Below are 20,103 nucleotides of genomic sequence, written 5' to 3'. Positions count from 1 at the left end.
TCATTAACACCTTCCTAGATACTTTTTACTCTCTATACGATTTATGTGCTTCGTGATCGTCGCTCGGGCGGATTCGTGGTCATTCGCCCGCGCACGATACCGAGTGCTGCGCTCAGTCGGAGTTATGGAGGGGGGTTGAGCGTAAAGGAGATCTAACTTTACGTCAGTCATCGGCAGTATTCGTTTTCGTACCTGCAGCTGTGGCAGGTTGGCAGATCTACTTGCTCGTAATCGGAAGAGTTGGGTGTGAAGAGGGTTCTCGCCGTAGACGAGAACCGTCATCGTCGTCACCGTCGTCATCGTGATCGCGATCGTCGTATCACGTAATCCCCTATCTCCCCTTCGTCCACCTCCCTTCATCTCGCGTATCGCGCCTATTGTGAAACAGTGTGAAAGCGCGAAGCGCGAGTTCTCGTGAAGCGGATTTATTTGCGAGCAAGGTGACCGAATGTTTCGCTGAGAATTATGTGGAATAGTGGCGCAGAATTGGGATCGGTCGCGCGTCAAGTCAGCTGACATATTGCGCCCTGCTACACCGCAACAGCCTTCGGTAAGTGTCGCAATCCCATTACCGTGCTCTATCTCCATCTCTATCTCTCTCTCTAGCTCTCTTTACTCTCTACCCCGCGGTTCTACCTGCCTGCGGATCGTCGCGGACTATTTTCGGTCCTCGGGGATAGCCGTGAGACGCACGGATCCGCTTCTCCTCTCCCTCGGGGTACGCACGGTGCTACCCGAAATTACCGACGTAATTTCCCGATCGGAGAGCGAGCTCGATTTCACTCGCGCGTCCAGCGTCCGCGAGTTACGTGCGCGTTCGAGGCTCCGATCGGGGAGCGAACGCGTAGGAACGTCGACGTGTTGAGTGTCCGCGGACAAAGGAACGACGCAATTTACGTCCAAGTGCGTATTCAAGGATGGAAGCCATGGTCCCCGTCGTCTTGTGTCCGTCCCTCGGTGCTCTTTGCATGCGCGTGTGGCGTGTGGCCGAGCCTCTCTTTCTTCCTCGCGCCTCCCCTTCCTACCCTACCCTCCCCCCCCCCCGTCTTTTTATATCACTCTTTCCTCCTATCTCTTTTTTTTACGACAGCAGCGCTCCGATACGATTCGAATCTTCGCATACTAGACGTCATAAATGCCTGCCTATTCTTTATTAAACGGGCATCTCTCGAAAAAGAATAGAATATTGTATTTCAAGTATTTATACCGCGTGTGTAAATACATGCAAGAGATAAGGATCCAATATATTCTTACGTCTATTAATTTATCTGAGATGCGAGATAATTTGTTAGTTATCTCTTTCAAGATAATTTAAGTGACATCTATTAATCGACCATATTTATCATATAATTTATCAATAATTAGACACGCGTTTTGAAAAATGTCTCTCTTTCTCAATCCACCCATCTGATAACGGGTTTACGGCGCGTACCGTGCATATATATACGCACTCTACGCACTCTTACGCTATCCTCCCCCCTTCCCTCTCTCCGAAACACCCGTCGCCGACGTACTTCCCTTCAGGTGTCCCTTCGGGCGCTCTCCCCCCACCCCCTCTGCGCTCCCTCCCCGTTCGTCCTCCGTTGGTTGTTTACAATCTTTCTTCTGGCCCTCGGCGAGAAATCGCGAATCGCGCCCGTCCCAGCTGCTCCCGAGACAGCGCACGACTCGCTCGAGACGAAGACCCACGATCGGTGTCGAACGGAACTCTCTCCGCCGCCGCGTACACTTCCCGAGAGCCAAGAACGTAACGCGCATTCGTATGTCACGCGCCTCCGCCACCGCCTTATCAAGAATAATTTCTTCTCGTGTCTATCGCGCGACACTTCCTCCGTTCGTTCTCTACGCGCCTTTACCTGACCCGACCTGACCCGACCGTTCGCTCTGACCGTCAGCCGTTCGCGCCCACGTCATTGCCCCCTTTGAAGCCTGAGCCTTGTGAAGTAAAATTTACAGAAAGAATCATTCATATATGAGCGATGCGATATGTGGTAAACGTGCGAGCTTTTAATCTCGGGGCGAAATCTCATTCGCGAGCTTTGAAATTTAATCCCTTTCATCCGCTTGATATTAAATGTGAAAGTAATTTATGTAAAAGAACGTGCGACATTTTTTCATTAATATATTGTCTCTTTATTCTTGCATAAGTATTTGCAAGTTGACAAACTTTAAGAATGATTGTTAACATTTACCATCGACTTGGGATTGCAGAGTATTTTAAACCTATTGCGTATGTAACTATGGACAGAGTGAAGGATTAACCAAACTAATCATTTTATTAGTGACAATGCGTAGATTGTTGCTTATCTAGCACTACAAATTATAGCGACAGATAGCGCGATCTACTTCTTTATTTTTAATCGAATATATTTGTTCTTGTTAGAAATATTTAATGTTGAAAATTCGAACTAAAATCAAATCAAATTTTTTTATAAGATGGAAAATTGGCCAGGGCATTCCCCGGTGTCGGAACATCCTACGCGAGTTGCCTATTTTTTTTTATACATCTGATTAGAAGGCTCGCCGGACGAGTTTAATAAATGTTCTTCCTTTTCTTACTGCATGCTTGCCTTCGGACAAGTATTCGCATCTTCGTTAACATTGCCGTTAACGTCAATCGTGTACTATTTCGCTATGTCTTACAAGTTTTTTTTATAGTCATTGTAACGGATCATCGCGAGCGATAATGAATTCCGCTCCCTCTCCGCGCTTTCTATCTATATCTATAGATATAGATCAATATATATTCTATGAGCCATCTACGACTTAATTTATTTACTATATATCTTTTATTTTCTTACATGAGTTTCTATCTTTTATAATGATTGCTGGATATCAAAGTCTTATTTTATTCTTTTCCACATACAATTCGTATATTTTTATCTCGTATACAATGTATTAAAAAAAATTTTTATTTTTTCCTAAATTTGTGTAGATCAGTTTATTTTTAAGATCTTATTTTTGTAAACATGAGCACTTTTTGTATAATGTCTCTATCATTGATAATCTATTTTTTGTCGATGCCAAGTCATTGATCGATGAGTCGACTCTTTTTTTTAACAAAGAATGAGTCAAAAGTTATAATCTTTTCGCATTAACTGTATCAATAATTTACGAGCCTTTCATGTTTTTCGTATCTTAACTATTTCATAATCAAATATCTGCTAAAATACAATCTACTTGGAATTATAAAGAAGATTATTTCTTTATGCTTTTGAATCTAATATCATTAATTATTGATCTTCACTGAAATTTTTTAATTATTGAGACTGAATAATTCTGTAATTAAGAGATGTTTCATCATGTTGCATCAATATTTAACGAGAGATTCCCCGCTTAATGTATAATCAGAGTCTTTCCCAACGAATTATTGAATCTGTTTGAACAATCATTGCAACAAACGTTGCTTAGTTTCTAGTATTTATAGCTTGAGGTGTGTGACGTCTGATACATCTTGTATACAACTCCGAGTGACAATTAATGTTGCATCTTACGTTGCAGTTAGCGCTTCTAAATTTACCACTCCTTACCTTGTCTCATTATGTTCTTTTAAGAGATTTGTTCGGGATGATAATAAATGTATCTTTAATCACATCTTTTCTTCTCTATGTTTGCCTTCTTCTTCCTCATTTCATATGCTCTCTTTCCTTTACATTCTTATTCTCTCATTTGCGGTAAAAATTGTAATAAAAGTGTACAAGTGAGAGATCATATATAAGATACAACTCTACTATCATTCGTAGTTAAAATAAAATATAATCTTTTAAAATATAGTCTCTTGAAACTAATGCTGTTTTTATAATAACATCAATTTATTAAAAATTATGTTAATATATAATCTATATATCTATACATTAGATGAGATTACATATATTTTAAAAACGGACAGCAAGTTAACTTGATTAAGTAACTATTAATGTTACAAAACATTTGTCATTTAAGAAGGAAATTAATAAATTTGACATTGTGCAAAGCACTTTTAACCTTTCAAAATATAAAATTAATTTGCGTATGAATTAAAGTAAGGATTTCCCCGTGGAATATAATTCAATCTCGAAATTGTAACTTTCTTATATCGAACTAATTTTTTTATCACGAAAATCTTACAGCGATTATACATAAAAATTTTAATTTTACAGAAAATTTTTAACACAGATTAATTATTAATTTTATATTTTAAAATGCTAAAAGTACTTTGCGCAATGTCAAATTCATGAATCGCGAAATATATTAGATTTATTAATTTTTGACGTAGCTGATTCGTCCAGTTCCTTCTTGGAACTCAAGCTAATGTTCTTTCTCTTTTAGATCATAGCTATGATTATATACAGAGAGAAGTGACGTCGGGAGAATCGGCGCAAATTTGTGCACGCGAGGTTCTCCAATTGATCGCCTTGATTGATATAAGCATGCTATACAGGACGTTACGAAATTATCGTTACAATCGTGCGAAGCTGATAGTACTTATCAAAATACATAAAATAATCAATAGTCTGTTTCGTCACTTATTAAATTTAACCGTAATTTAACGATTCTGATTCATCTTTAAAACTGAAAAGAGAAAGAACAAAGAGTAAGTTAAAGTACAGGATGTAATTTAAACGACATTATAAAGGCAGCTATTAATAACGTAATTGCAAAAATCAATTGTTCTAAAATACGCATTATAGTGGGCACAATAAACGATTTATCGATACATTAGAGATAAATACTCTCATGACCTATTTCTATTATAAAATTGTGCTATATATATTAAGATGATGATAGTATAAAATTTGCAACGATATATATATACATATCCAATAGCTATTATTTGAAGTGTGTTCAGCGTATCAGTGATTTCTAAATCTGTTCTTATATCAGTGAGAACTTTTTTGGGGAAAAAAATGAGATAAAAATTTTATATGATTCATTAAATTTTTCTCTTTTTAGTAGTTACGTTAGCCAGTTTATTTAGTCAGTTTTCGACGTTTCAAATGGTTCTAGAACAGGTATAGATCTTTCAAGGTAAAGGTCTTTAAAACCTCCATATTCTTAAACAATGATGATTGCTTCAAACAACTTGCAGTGTCCAAGGAATCATAAATCTTCCCTGGGGGCTAACTAATAAACGTTTACTACTTATACGTTTCATTCATTAAGAAAAGTGAGAAAGAAGGGTCTGTGGTTTCTTCGGATTATTTGCAGATTTTGAAATAGAGAACCTCGAAATAACCAAAATTTGTTTGCCCTTTCATCTTTTGTGGATTGTGGCTCTTATTGTCTCTCTTTCGTATTACATTCATCTTTTGTATTATATTCATTTTCGTATCTCGTTTCTTTATCTCTCTTTCTCTCGGCTCTTTTACTCTCACAATCAGCGGCAGCGTTCACGCACGCACGCGCGGCACGCGCGTGCGCACACGACCCGCTCCGTCTGCACGCGCGGCGGACGAAGGGACTTTTGCCTCTCTGGGACAATGTACTCTCCGCGCGCGCGTGTACGTGAAAGTTGCGGCAAGGCCTTCACGAGGTTCGACACAGGCGTCCGAGACAGGTAGAGACGCACGGGGTAGGAATGGCCACGTTAAAAAAAGAATTGCACCGCCTCTTTTATTAATTTAACAATCGCCAATTGCAGTCTCTTATCGACGACGAATATTATTCAAAGGTATCGATATCGATAGAGAAGATTAATTTTCAATTATACGTAATTTTGTAAATCAAGAAATTTCATCAATTTAAAAAAATTTTTTTTAATTATTTAATTTTTTTTTAATTATGACTAAGTCAAAATGTGAATGAAGTATGAAGGATTAGAAATGAGAGAAAGATATCTTTTTACTATCGATTTTTTCTAATAATATTCTTTAAAAGTATCGATATTTTTTCCAGTTTTTATCATCGATACGCGTTCTCTTGACACTATATCCGTTTATCGGGACCTTTTGCTATCAATATTAATATTCTCTTCGACATCCGCGCACATTCTCCGCACAATAATATTTCGCCGCATCGATATTAGTAAAAATATCGATGATTCGTGGTACGTACTAATTGGAAATTACCGGACGCATCGACAATAGCCCGTCCTTGCTTATCACGCATGCGGACGCGGCGCTATGGCGCCGTTCGCGTCCGGAGCCACGAAATGAATATGAATCATCATCTCCCGATCGGCGTGAGTGCGCGAAAAATGTGGGACGGCCGCGGCATCGCGGATGCGCGCGCACACGTGCACGCGATATTTCGTTCCGCCGCGCGTTTCCGCGTGCGCGTGATCTACGAGTGACTCTGCGCGGCCTCGAACAAATCGCGAATCTTTCCACGCGCGCGATCCACGCGGAGACCGTCAAGCTTATACGTACAGGGTGTCCCGAAACTAACGCTTGATATTTTACAGGCAGATTCTCTGGCCAATTTAAAAACGATTTTTCCTCAGCGAAAATGTCGCGGCACTAATAGTTTTCGAGTTATAAACGATTGAAAATAAAGGGTTTTTCGCAAACTAAGGCTTATGGGAATAAAATATTAATAAAGTCATATTCTTTAGTTAATTTTAAGTAGAGTTTACTTTAATAGAATTTTAATTTAAGGCTTAGTTAGAAAGATACATGATGACAAAAATTGGGAATATGCAAAAAATAATGATCCTCGACATTTTCGCTGAGGAAAAATCGTTTTTAAATTGGCCAGAGAATCTGCTTTTAAAATATCAAGCGTTAGTTTCGGGACACCCTGTATACAGGGTGTCAGGGCAATCTCTTCCCAAAAAAAGCTCTCGTAGCTTACCTCGAAAGCTTTTCGAAATACTATAATAAACTGTCTAGTAAAATATTCATTTTTCGATTATCTTACCTTATTACTTTTATGTATAAAATAATGAGAGGAATCAATTGTAAAGAAAACACATGATTGTTTCGAAAAAAAATATGTAATTGTTAATTGCATAAAAGTATTAAGGTAAGATAATCGAAAAATGAATATTTTACTAGATATTTTATGGTTTATGTGAAATTAAGAGATTATTTCAAGCCTCGTAACTTGAAAAGTGCTCGATGAAAAAATACTTTATTAAGCTGCAAGAGCTTTTTTTTGAGAAGAGATTGTCCTGACACCCTGTATGTATAACGTCGAGTGTATTATTTCGAGTCGCGCGGATTTTCGTTCTCGGCACAACAGCTGTTCGGCTCTGTCATCAGCGTGGGAGCTGCGACGGGAAAAAGAAACTTTGAATTTTAATACAATTTGTTGAGACTAGCTAGCAACAAGCTCGTGATTTTTGCCAGAGATCGAAAAATATTGTATTTTGTCTGTCTATTACGTATTATTCGAGATGCGATCGTATTATCTTTTCTGTTAATGAAAATGTATTTCGGACGCGCTCCGCTTTCGTTTCGATGCCAAGAAGTTGTAAGTGAAGTAGAGAAATAAAGAGATAAAATTATCCGACTTTTAAGCAGAGAAAGTCTCAACGATCCGAACAAAATATTGATGCTTTTTCTGTATCCGTGATCTCGTCGCGCTCGAATTGTATCGTGTTCGTTCGTTACACTTGTAACGTTGCCTTTGACTTTGAGACTCGATGAATCCTAGATTTGTTTCGCAAGAGAGATTAGTTTCGGGAAACTCATTCTGCGTGTCTCGGGAAAAGTAAACGCTTTCCAAGGCAAATTTATCGCAAATTGATCTGCATTTTTCGAACGACTGGAGTTTCTGATCTCGTGCGAAATAATAATACGAGTTTCTGTGTCGTCTCGATATAAATATAGCAAGTTTTCACTGATCGTCTCCGTTGTGTAACTGCATAGATTTGAAGAGCAGTCGATCCTTTCTCCTCTTTTCACGCTCTATTATCGAACAAGCGCAACCACACACAAGTATAGGTGTAGAATTAAAAACGATATTAGCGTCTAAACACGGACTCAAGCAACACTTTTAGTTTCGTGGCCGTTACCTGCTCCTGCTCTAAATTTAGCCCTTGCAAACAGGGCAAGGAATATACTAGTTCTCGAGGAGAATCCAGGGATTCTCAGAAATGCGCAAATCCCCCGTAAAGTATAATCTTTTCGATCAAATTCTTTTTCTCTACACAATAATATAATTAGTTTTACATATATCTCATTTTCAGAGAGCTTATATTGTCACGCGTTAATCTTCTTATTCTCTTTGATAAGATATCTTTGTGCTCTTTATTATTTCTCGTTTGAAATGAAATTGCAAATTTCATTAAATTAATGTTACAATTGGATTAACAATATCCGAGAAAAATTTATACAATTTCTTAATAAATTCGCATTTTTATTTACATGTGCGAAAATGCGTTTTTTGTGTAATGTAGAAATAAAATTTTTAAACGCACGTTATAGTCAAAATGTCATTTTGGAAAATATCTTATCATAGTTGGACGTCATATCATATAAAAGTGGATTAAGTTTTGCTGAATTCCGCACATTTTCATTGTTCGTGGTCGTCCGAAAAGGGATCCGCAAGGTTGTGACTTATGATCGGGCTCTTCCGAAATTTGAGATATTCCTGTATGATAAAGGCGGTGGCGACGACGCTGACGCGAGTCCGACCGTACGACTTTACGAAGGTCGAACAACCGTCCGATGCGTTAGCAGCCATTGTGGGAAAGGTCGTTTACTCCGCCGAGTAAACAAAAGCTTATGAATCTGACGTATTTCGTGGCGCGCCTTTATTCGCGCTACTTGCCTTCTGTTTTGTGTTATGTACGCAATTGTCAATTGACATCGAACGAACATATCTTTTGTCGAACTGCAATTATTGATCTCTCGGATTAATTTAATAAAAAAAGAAATGCAAGCGACTTTTGTATTTCTAAATGTATAGAAAGGTACATCTGCTTCTGAATCGAGCTTGGCAAGCTGATGTATTGATTTCTGTTCTCGCAAAAATTGGACACGTCTTCCAATTTGCATGGCCTTCTAATTTTCATCATTACCACCTGCTTTATTCCTACATCCGAGCGAAAGATCTCACTTTATCTTTCACGTTACGTGTTTCAATCGATACACGCTCTCGCTCTTCGCTTGACGTCACACACACACACACACACACACACACACACACACACACACACACACACACACACACACACACGCCTCTTTTTATTTCAATTTATTAAAATCAACGCGTTAAGGTCGCGCACGCGTTACACCTTTCATTAACACATTAATGAACATTCCAAATAGAGTGAAAGTTTGAAAAAGAGAACGCCATCGAATTTTGAAAGGTAAAAAGTTAGAGGGAATAAAACGCTCTAGAGCATGAATGAAGAAGCTATCGAGTCATCGTGTCATAACGCGAACTTTACCATGACTCTCACTATTACTTGACACACGTGTGTAGCTTCCTCCCCTCATTTCCGTCTTCTACGCAAAGCGAATATTTTTCTAAACTGCTGTTTATAATTCATTGCAAAGTCACGATTCGGAGAATAATACAGTAGAAATATATTTTTACATATTATTCCAATAATTTTGTCTTTCGATTTTTTGAAAAATTCTTCCTGATAAATTTTTAATTATTTAAATTAAATTAAATTAAAAATTAAATTAAAAATACTCTCTTGTGCTCGTCGTAAAGAAATTATACCGTAGGAATTTATCGTAGGTTGCACGTATTTGCGAATTTAATGTGTTGGGTGTTACGCACAAAAACCGACTAAGATAAGCGATGTGGGAAATGCGTGTGCGTCATCGTTATCCGCGTAGCGTGAGTCAAATATGTAGAGGCTCGGAGGTTGGCAATTCATCTTACGGTGAAGTCAACCGAATATGAGCAATTATGCGTTGACTATACTATGTCGACTTTCCTCGGAGCTGCTTGCGTTTGCCTCGGCCTTGCTACGGCATTGCCTCTTTCCTCATTATGACGGAGGAGTTTACCAGCTTGGTACTTATAACTGATGACGACGTAGCTGTGACGTGGCTTGGAATATTGTTAAGCTATTGTCTCTCGCTCAAGAATTACTTGTAAGAGACGGTTACGAAGGAATTCGATCCTTTAACTTCGTTGAAAGAAAAAGAAAGATAGATATTTTTTTATGTAATATATAATATATCTAATAAAAAATAGTATAAATAAAATGGAAAAATGAAAAACATTGCGTAAGACGTGCTCTGCAAACTCTTAAAAATCATTCTACTTATACCGTTATTCTAAAACATTTGATAACATCGGTGCGGTATCGCAGCTGTCAAAATTTCACGCGCTGCGTCTGTGCTGTTGATCGAGCATAAGTGAGGTAAAAGTCCGATTGAGCCGAATCGCGAGTCGAAAGTGGGGAAGGAATTGCTTTTCTGCGAATTGCAAACCGTCGGTGTTTATTCGCGATTATCCTCATGCTGCGTAATATATATATTTAATTCATAAAATAAAAATAATAAATATTTTCCTGTATATCTAAAATATTTATAGTCTTTCGCACAATAGTGTTTTAATATTTTTCAGTATGACACTTATTAATTCTTTATACATTTATCATATTTTTAAAAATATCGTTTAAATACTATCCGTTTGCGGCGAAAACGAGAGAGCGGAACGCGTTTTGTCAAAGCTAACAATTCTCGCGGGCGGGCGACTCATTCGAGGGGATCGCGTGTCCGCGTGACGCGGTTTTATTTCACGTTGTTTGTCTCTCATAGGTAGGATATACTGTTTTCGTGGCAGCGGCGCAAATTACACGAGCGTAGCTCGACGAATGTGAGGTGGAGTTAAACGTCAAGTAATCGGCGTTTAAAGTCGGCACGTCGCCGTGCCACCTGTCCCTTCCTTCGTCGCGTGTGACGTAGCAATGCGCATCGGAGATCTACCTTACGTAGGGTTTAATCGGCGGACCTCGTGATACTAGAAAATGTGCAGGGGCATCGCCGAGCGCGTGTATGGAGGGCTTTCCCCGCTTCCCTTCTCGATCCCCTTCTCCTTCGTTATCCTCGCATTATCATCTCACTTTAGTACTGCCCGCCGTTGACCACTGTAACGTTTTATGCATGCAGCTGTTTCGACGTTCGATCCCGCAGTCCCTCCTAAACGAACGATTCTAACGACAAGTCTGTCTTGCATATATGCATGCTGTGTAAATTTTTATTGTTACAATAACGAAAATAGAACGGTTGTGTGTGCGGAGAATAAATATTTTCACTTAAAGACGAGAACATCGCAAAAAAATATATTTTTAAGTTTGAAACTTGCCAGAATTAGATTTTTAAATACAAAACATGTTTATTAAAATGTGATTATCATTTATTGAATATTTATATTTTCCTACAATATTTCATATCACATATATATATATATATATATATATATATATATATATATATATATATAAAATTATTAAAAAATAAAAAATGTAAATGAACAGATGCGATTGCACAAGCATGATAGTTAAATTTTATGTAAATGATCAGTGACTTATCAGAATCTAATAAAAATTGTTCTTAATATCTAATGTAATTAATGCTGATTTACTCGAATACTCGGACGTAAGAAATTGTTTATACGCATTTTATATTTTTCTAATTGTTTCAGATAATTTTGCGTGATAACACTCCAGATCATTCTGCGTTGTAAATAAATTTTGTTCCGTAACGCAATATATATTTATCTTGGCACGTGTGCTTTTTTATTCTAAAAAAATTTATATTTTTTAAAAGACATTTTAGAATTTTTTGTGCAAGTTTTCAGATTTGATTAATGAAAATTATTTTGTTTATGAATATTTTTGTATGTTTATCGTTGCGCATATTATTTGCTTAATTAACTGCCTATATAATTGGCTTATTTTTTAATAACTATATATATATAATGTATGAGTGAGATATATTTCAATATAATTTATAATTCGTTGAATTACACTCGATATAGATAAAAATTCATTAGAAATTTGCAACGAAATATATCCTTTCGACACTATTTTGGGATATGATCCTATATATGCGCGTTCTAATAACTTTTTTTCCGATCGAGACGGTTGACCCAATTCTTAACCTCCTCTGACCTCTTATAACCGATAGAAGAGAAAGAGGTACCATTTGATTCAAATAAAGATACTCTGTATCTAACAGAACTGTTTTAGTCGAACTATAATAAAATCAAATCTTGAAAAGTCAATCGATAGTTTTGTTAATCTCTTTCCTTAATTTTCTTTTTAAAAGTTCTGTTTACAAATCTAATTGATCATTGTGTACATAATAAGAAAATAAAATTTAATTTCGAAAAAAAATAGAATTTATAAAATATAGGATTATTGCATAATAAAATAAAATAGACCTAATTTTGAAATTATAAAAAAATAACATTTTAATAATTGTTCTAATAATATTTAATATATATATATATATATATATATATATATATATATATATATATATATATATATTTAACATTAAATATCTCGATAAAATTAAATCCTAAATTGCAATTCATAGACAATTTTCAATCTTTTATGACTTTAACATTATTGATGACTCGACATATATCTCGAGTTAGATAAGATTCCCAATTGATTATAAAATCAATCGTTAAAATTAAGGTCAGGGTTTCTGGAAAATGTTATATATATATGGAAAATCATACATAGATACACGAGATTGTAATTGTTATATATGTTCATTGTACAATGTCAATCATAAGGATCTTGTGAAATTAATTCGCAAGAAAAGCATCATGCTTCCGCTTCTTGGTTGATCCATAAACTCATTTTAACTTTCCATTGAGCGTGTTCAAAAGTAATTAAATTAAAATTTAAATATACTCTCAATCTCTCTTCATCTAATGAATCTGATTATAATAAATTTGTCACATTTTCAGATATACTCTCACATTCCCTCGTCTTAATTAGAATAATGCTAATAATAAAGATCGATCGATGACCCATCTAGCAATTTAAATATCCTACTTAGTCTTACCTAAAAACAGTTTTTCACCCAAAAAGATTAGATTACATCAACTATTCGTTTGTATATATAAAAAAAGAAAAATTATTGTTATCCGATATTTTTTCAACTCGTAATTAAAAATTCGTTGAAAATTGATATTTTATTAATTTTAAATCAAATAGATTCTGCTTTTGTGCAAACTATATTAATAATAGTTTCTGCAATAATATACAAGATACATTACTATATAAAAAAGGTAAAAAAAGGCAAAATAATAAATTCATCTCTATACACTTTTTTTTTTTAAATATCTATATAAGTATGGTGAAATGAAATGTAATCGGGAGCGGTCGAAAGCGGTCGAAATCGTGAGAAAGGATGCGATAAAATTTGTCACGTAAAAATTCCCAGCGAAGGAGCCGGTAATCGAGAGAAAGCGCGTTCGAGAGAGACACCCCTTATATCTCGAGAGCTTAAGTTCCGTGTTCACGATCGCGTCGCGCCACGAGTCGCGATGCGCCGTCGCGTTCGCCGCATTCGTGCTTCGTACCGCCGCGGCCGCAGCCGCAGTCGCCGCCGCCGCCGCTGCCGCTGCCGCCGCCGCTTACGCGTCCGCCCAAAAGCCAGCGCGCCTCTCCGATCCGCGATCGCCATCATGAAAACATTCGCCCGTCGTTATCGTTGTTTCTCCTCCGTCCTTGCGGGCACCGCGGATTGAAGCAATATCGAGCGTTGCGAGAGCCGGGAAGTCCGTGCGAGTGCACGCAGCGCGTAGCTCCGAAAGCTCCTCTTTATCCTTAGCGGGCCGCGGGACCGCTCGGTGGGAAAACGCGAGGTGAAGGCTGCTCTATTCCGTCGGTGATTTCGCGTGCCGCGCAAAGTGCGCGGCGATAGAGATTATAAAACGAGAGCGAGCCAGCGCGACGCGGGAGAAAGAGACGGGCGATTCTCTCTTTCTCTTGACGGTTCTATTGTGCGCGGGGTGTATTCGCGAGTCCGCGATAAGGATACGGCTGCCGTTACTTAAATGCCTCGCACAAATTCCTACTCCATGTTGTGCATCGGTTGCGACACGGCTGCGTGTTGGAAAGTGAGTAGTAATATCACGCTGCGCGATCACGCCTCTCTCGTCGGGCTATCGCGCGGCGGAAAAAAAAATCAGATCGCCAAGATGACGTAGTAAAAATTCCTAGGAATTATTTCCTCTCCTCCTCTTGCCTCTCGCTATCTTTCTCTCTCTCTCTCTCTCTGTCTCTCTTTTTCTCTTTGCCGAATTCTTTTTTCTCTCGGTCTTTCTTTCTCTCATTTGGATTCGAAAGAGCATCGTTTTCCTCGTCTCCTATTGTTAGTGTCATTTAGTTCAAGTTTCGGTCATTATCGAGTGCGTCTTGGCCTGTTCACTTACAAGAGGACATGTCCCATTGAGAAGATATTTGTGGTCTGACCTTGCGTGGCGCAGGAAGTACGATAAATTTATGATACCTTCATTTTTCGTGCTATTTTACAGCGTATTTACTGGTATTTTCGAAAAATCGTCCTCTATTCTCACTCGAAATGCTCGTCAGGGTTACATTATCACTCAAAGATTGTGTATTATCTGTTTTTTTTTTATATTTTTTCATTTGTAATTTTTGTGTGATTTCTACATACAGTGAGATAACTGTGTACTTGCTTGTACTTTGTCATCAATTGGATAATGCAAAATATTTCATATAAATTAATATCTAGCGCTATAAACCTTACTTATATAATTTGCAATACTGTTCTTTGTGATCTCACATTGAATTGCACTTTGTTGCTTTTATCTTACAAATATTCTTCTATATTCTTTCTCAAAATAATGCATATTATCATTTGCATATTTATAAATACACATATAAAGAATAACGATATTTTAAATACAAGAGTATGATAATGTGATGTCACATTTACATATGTTTTATAAATTTTGATAATAAAGACTTATATATCGAAACTTTGTAATTGTACAAAATAATTTTCATAACAATTATAGTATATTACTTTATTTCCCAATATTAATTATATATGACTTGTAACAGGTGAGTACATGGTGACACGCGGTTGTAGAGGAGCAATCGGGAAGAGAGTTGCAGCGAAAGACATCTAGTTATCCTGCACCAAGCTGACTGTGACTTTCCACTGTTTCTCGAGGCAGCGCAATCGCAACTAGGATATAAACGGGATCTTCTTGATTGAACAAAGAGTGATACTGAAAGACAAGAGTTATGGAACGAGAGTCTAATCCTATGCAAGCCCTGTGTCGCAGTGGATGTGGATTTTATGGCTCGCCGGCTACCGATGGCCTTTGTTCCCTTTGCTATAAGGAAAATTTGAAAAAGAAGCAACAACCTCCAGTGTCAGCTGCCACTGTACCAACCTCACAGACTGTCTCTAGCAACGCTGGTACGTTGCAAGGCAATTTTGGTAGTCCTGCAGCCACAGGAACTACGGCCCAACCTACCATTCCTACTATACCTCAGTCAACGTCAGATCTGCCCAGTCCCAAAGAAGTAAGTGTTCCTATGTTTCTTCTTATAGTTGTTCCACAGAAGCGTAACATCTTTGTTCTTTCGATTAATTTGCAGAAGGTAGCGCTTATAAGCTGTCCTGAATCCACAAGGTCGTATACATCAAATTGTTTCTAGTCTATAAAAAACACGAATTTCGAGAACAGCAGAAAAGGAATATTAAATTGTTAGACTAAATTTGACAAAATATTGATGTGTGTTACATAGTACAAATATTTCTAAATCTTTTGTCTCGTTGATTTATCTTTTGCATTGTATTATTGTTTGTATCATGAAGGTGTTTTTCCTTTGGCAGATACATGGACTGTTACAAGAAATTACAATTACTTATGCGCTCTTTATTTTTAAAATAACTCATTTGCATTTCAGCAAGAAAATTATGCGATATATATCTAATTATATTGAAATATTTATTTCTGATATTATGATAAAAATTCATTGAACACTGATCTGTTTTATACATATTATTTATAATAATTATAAATATTGTGATATATAAAAAACAAATGTATACATATAGAAAAAATTTGATCTTTAATAACAAAGTAGTTAATTTATAAGCATTTACATTTTCATAATTTCAATATATTATAATTTTTTTTATTAAATTTGAAAGTAGAGTAACAAGAAACTTAAGAAATATAGTAATAAATAATTATTTTTATCGTGCTCTTTTATCATATGTATTACATTTTTGTTAATCAGGTAAACAGGGAAGATCAGGAAAATGAAGTAGGTGTAAGCAGTGCAGTAGCTGAAGGCTCATCGGCGAGTAGTGGCGATGTAGACGACTCTTTTGACAGCAAAGAGACTGATAAAGAATCTAAGAAGAAGAAAAATCGTTGTGCTATATGTCGCAAAAAAGTTGGTTTGACCGGTAAGTGCAAAATGTAATGTACAACAAATAATTTGCATTGTAAAAAGCTGAGTTGTAAAAAGCTCTGAGTTTTTTTGACCATGATAATTTTCAGGATTTGAGTGCCGTTGTGGAGGACTATTCTGTGCCGTGCATCGGTACAGTGACAAGCACGATTGCAAATTCGATTACAAAGAAATGGGCGCTCAAGAAATTCGGCGCAACAATCCAGTTGTTGTTGGTGAAAAAGTGCAAAAAATTTGAACTATTTAGTGTGTAGTCGTTGGGAAAATGGTTATTATAACTATATAAACAAACAGAATATTAAAAAAAAAACACGAAGAAAACGAGATAAATTATCTGGCAGCTGATTCGCACGTCGAGGGGTGAAACGAGCGAGTGTAAGATCGAGAGAAAGTGAGAGTATGAATGTGAGTGAGCGCGCAAGAACGACAGCAAAATTGTTTTGTAGTTGAACCGTCAAGAAAAAGTAGAGAGAAAAATGAAAAAAGAAACGAATATATCAGAACAAATAAACGAAAGATCGCAAATTAGAATGTGTGTGTGTATGAGAGTGAATGGTTCATAACTGGATGCCAGTGCCATGTAAGTCAGATTTGTCATCTAGTGAGAGAATTTTAATTGAGAATATACCTGGTTACTAACTGCTGCCAGCTTACTACTATTATTATTACCTATTATTATCTCTTCATTATTACGGTTTATAATTATCCTATATATTATGTTTATTAATTTACTTAAATGGAAAATTTGCAAATATATAAAGCTCGTTTTACGTAAAGGCAGAACTCTTGGTGCGGTCAGCCAGTCCAGGGTGTCTCCTTAGAAGTTTTGGTTTGTTCTAGAAAAATTTTATACTGTTTCGTTTATATATCAAAAAATAAATAAATAGGGAATGTTGCTTAGGTAATGGCTGACGGTGGGTGATCACAATCTTAGGTTAATAATTATAGTCTAATAATTATTAAGTATATTAGACTATTGATTCATAAATAATAATGCAATGAAATATAAGTAGTACTGTGTGTTTATGTCCAACTTCACATGAATATAACCAGCAATTATTACTCATTAAATATGTTTCAACCTATATTGCAAATAATTATTTACACTGCGGCCGCAAATCTGGGATTTGTAAATTAAACCCCTCTAACGCAATCTTCGATTTTTCTTAGAATGTAAATGAATTGTTAATAGTTGAAATTGTCGATTAGTTTACTCGTTTTCTTCTTTATTTTTGCTTGTTTTGCGAGTTTTGTAGAATAGCTGCGCGAGGTATTCCGGTGCTGCATAGCAGCGCATAATGTAAGAATAAATGATTAATAAAATGTCTAATGTGAGGCCGGGCATTATATGAACGACAAAGAAGAAAACTATTAAAAACATTTATAAAGTGTGAACGTATATGAACTAAAACCATGCGCGAAAGATATTACATCGAGATAAAAAAATTTTATAATCCACATACATATTCTCTATTTTTCTTCTCCGCGCTTAAAATTCGTGCCGAACTTCATTTCTTTTTCTCGTTCGTAAAAATAGCTATACATGTTTGTAAAGTTATAGCATGCGTGTGAAAAGAGGTGCTATAGCTGTCCGGTTTTGTTGTATTCTTGTAAAAAGCAAGATGAGTAAGAAGATGATAAAGCAGCGCAAATTATCCATGTGTAAGTCAATTCCTTAAAAGCTTTATAAGCGAGTTTTTTGAATTTTTTTTTGAAGAAAAAGGAAAAAATATAAAAAATATATACATATATATTGTGTTTTCCGATTCCGCGTAAAACAAAGTAATGTATATTTTTTTCTTTCTCTTATCCTCGGACAAAGCGCTTATATCAATTGTGCTGCCGTACTTTTATTTCTTATTTTGTAATTAGGACCTGTTCTGTATAAAGTAGTATATTCTTGTTATTCGCCCAAGATTTATTTTTGCGTCGCTTCGAAAAGTATGTGTATAGCAAAGATTTTTCTTATTTTCGATAAATATAAAGCGTTCTGTTAAACATAATCGTAAGGTCTATCAAGCGCAGATTTTCTTTCTTCAGAATCGAACGAACAAGTACTGGTTTTCTCGTTACCAAATATTTCACGTGTCACCGCCAAGAGTCCTTCAGCCGAAAATGATTTTATTTCTTCGAATATGTTGCATCGTAACTAAATTCGCAAAAAATTGCAGTTAACAATATCTAGGAATTAAGATTGTCTGATGTGGATTTTTCAGTACAATCACAACAATTCAATATAACACGATTCATTGGCGATTCTTACGGAACGACTCTATGACTTCACATAGACAATATGTACATCTTATCATGTATCCCTCAAGATCCATCGTCGATGAATCTGTTTTCTATCTTTTTTGGCGCATTTTAAGGAACGCTGATGAGAAAGATCAGAATCATGTACAGAAAAAATTGCGCGCACACACATGACACATACGCAATACACTGACATATACACACCGATTATCAGTAATATCGGAATGGTTGCCTTCAGGCCTTCATCCTATTTTAGGCATAGCATATTTTTCTAACGTGTATCGCAATATCGGAATAATCTTGCCTAGCGAGAGCGATCGAATGACAGAAAAAAAAGAAATAGGGAGAGAGTGATTGAAAGAATGTGTATACATGATGGATAGAAATGTTTGTGCGAGAGTGAGGCAGAAGAATGGGTGCACAGGAATATAAATGATTTATAGGAAATGAAAGAGGACAAAAGAAAGAAAAACAGAGAAAAATAAGAAGAATATCAGCGACGATCGTACTTGGCTGACTATATAAAGACGTAACACGATGCTTGTAATTATTACGATTGATATTAGTACGTTTAAGCTATTAAAAAAAAAGTAACATCAACTTTTTAATATATTATATGATTACAATTACCATCCTTTGAAATGCTTTAGACATTTAGGTTTCACGTACGTAAAACGAAGTTAGTGTACTCCCATATGTTCCTCTCTTTTTTCCTTTCCTCTCATCTTTCCTTCCTTCATCCATCCTCTTCTTCTTCCTCCTCTTGTCTTCTTCTTCCCAGCCCTTTAACGGACCTTTTAACAGTTCTAAAACGTTTATAATTATAGTGGACTATATTTATGTATATTTAAAAACAAAATATATATAAATGCATCACCCTTAACGAAGGCCGGCAATCGTTTTTGTGTGTTCTCGACTACTTTATATAGAACTTTAATCGACACCTCTCTCCGAGTTATATTGTAGCTACTGTACAAAAAACATCTCCCAAACGTTTAAACGAGGTGCGACCTTATTTTCTCTGTAATGAAAAATTTTTGCTGCAATAAACGGTTTATCTTTTATCATGCTGGCTACCTCTAATGACATCTCGATTCAAATTTATACTTTTAACTTACCTTCAAGGTTACCAAAAGTTTAAACTACATTATATAAATGTATCTTTGTACACGACATAATTGCTGATGTAACAATCCTGATTTTAACAATTTTCAGCAATACGTGATTAAAAAAAGTTGCCTTGATTTATTTATAATTATGACATAAATATATATAAAACAAATATCGGGCTAATAAAAAATCATACAAAAGCTGGCGCAAAAAATTATTTTCAAAACCTTAATTTTAAAAAATCCAAGTATAATATGGCTTTCCTCTTTAAAATCATATCTTCAGCAATTGTTCAAATAAATAAAATAATATGTTTTACTTAAAAGTAGATGCAATATTATAATCGCTTATTATAATTATAATCAGTAATAAGATTATAAAAAGTAAAATTAAATAATATATATATTACAATAATAATTATATAA

At 36.0% G+C, this 20,103-nt stretch overlaps 1 protein-coding gene across 4 annotated transcripts; it reads left to right on the top strand.

Moving 5' to 3' along the window:
* The first annotated feature begins 105 nt into the window (after window positions 1–105).
* Drn (zinc finger AN1-type doctor no) lies at window positions 106–19,632 on the top strand. 4 transcript variants are annotated; one of them, XM_083080028.1, is made up of 4 exons: window positions 106–550; window positions 14,945–15,415; window positions 16,139–16,310; window positions 16,405–19,632. In XM_083080028.1, the coding sequence occupies exons 2-4, from the start codon at window positions 15,131–15,133 to the stop codon at window positions 16,551–16,553; spliced, it is 606 nt and encodes a 201-aa protein (XP_082936154.1). In that variant the 5' UTR covers window positions 106–550; window positions 14,945–15,130; the 3' UTR covers window positions 16,554–19,632. The 4 variants fall into 4 exon arrangements, with proteins under 4 accessions (XP_082936154.1, XP_082936157.1, XP_082936155.1 ...); XM_083080031.1 differs by lacking the exon at window positions 106–550 and adding an exon at window positions 749–903; XM_083080029.1 differs by lacking the exon at window positions 106–550 and adding an exon at window positions 13,467–13,974.
* Window positions 19,633–20,103: the final 471 nt, after the last annotated feature.

Source organism: Camponotus vicinus, unplaced genomic scaffold, assembly GCF_025532165.1.
Source record: "Camponotus vicinus isolate PSW18456_S1 unplaced genomic scaffold, iyCamVici1.0 SCAF_10, whole genome shotgun sequence".
Lineage (NCBI taxonomy): Eukaryota > Metazoa > Arthropoda > Insecta > Hymenoptera > Formicidae > Camponotus > Camponotus vicinus.
The sequence above is the reverse complement of the archived record's forward strand: the minus strand, read 5'-3'. Positions and strand labels throughout refer to the sequence as shown.

Excerpts from the sequence above, each read along its gene's own strand:
- Drn (XM_083080028.1), top strand. The coding sequence starts at position 15,131 with ATGGAACGAGAGTCTAATCCTATGCAAGCCCTGTGTCGCAGTGGATGT. Across the intron at positions 15,416-16,138 it reads ATCTGCCCAGTCCCAAAGAA|GTAAACAGGGAAGATCAGGA; the intron begins GTAAGTGTTCCT and ends TTTGTTAATCAG. Across the intron at positions 16,311-16,404 it reads CAAAAAAGTTGGTTTGACCG|GATTTGAGTGCCGTTGTGGA; the intron begins GTAAGTGCAAAA and ends GATAATTTTCAG.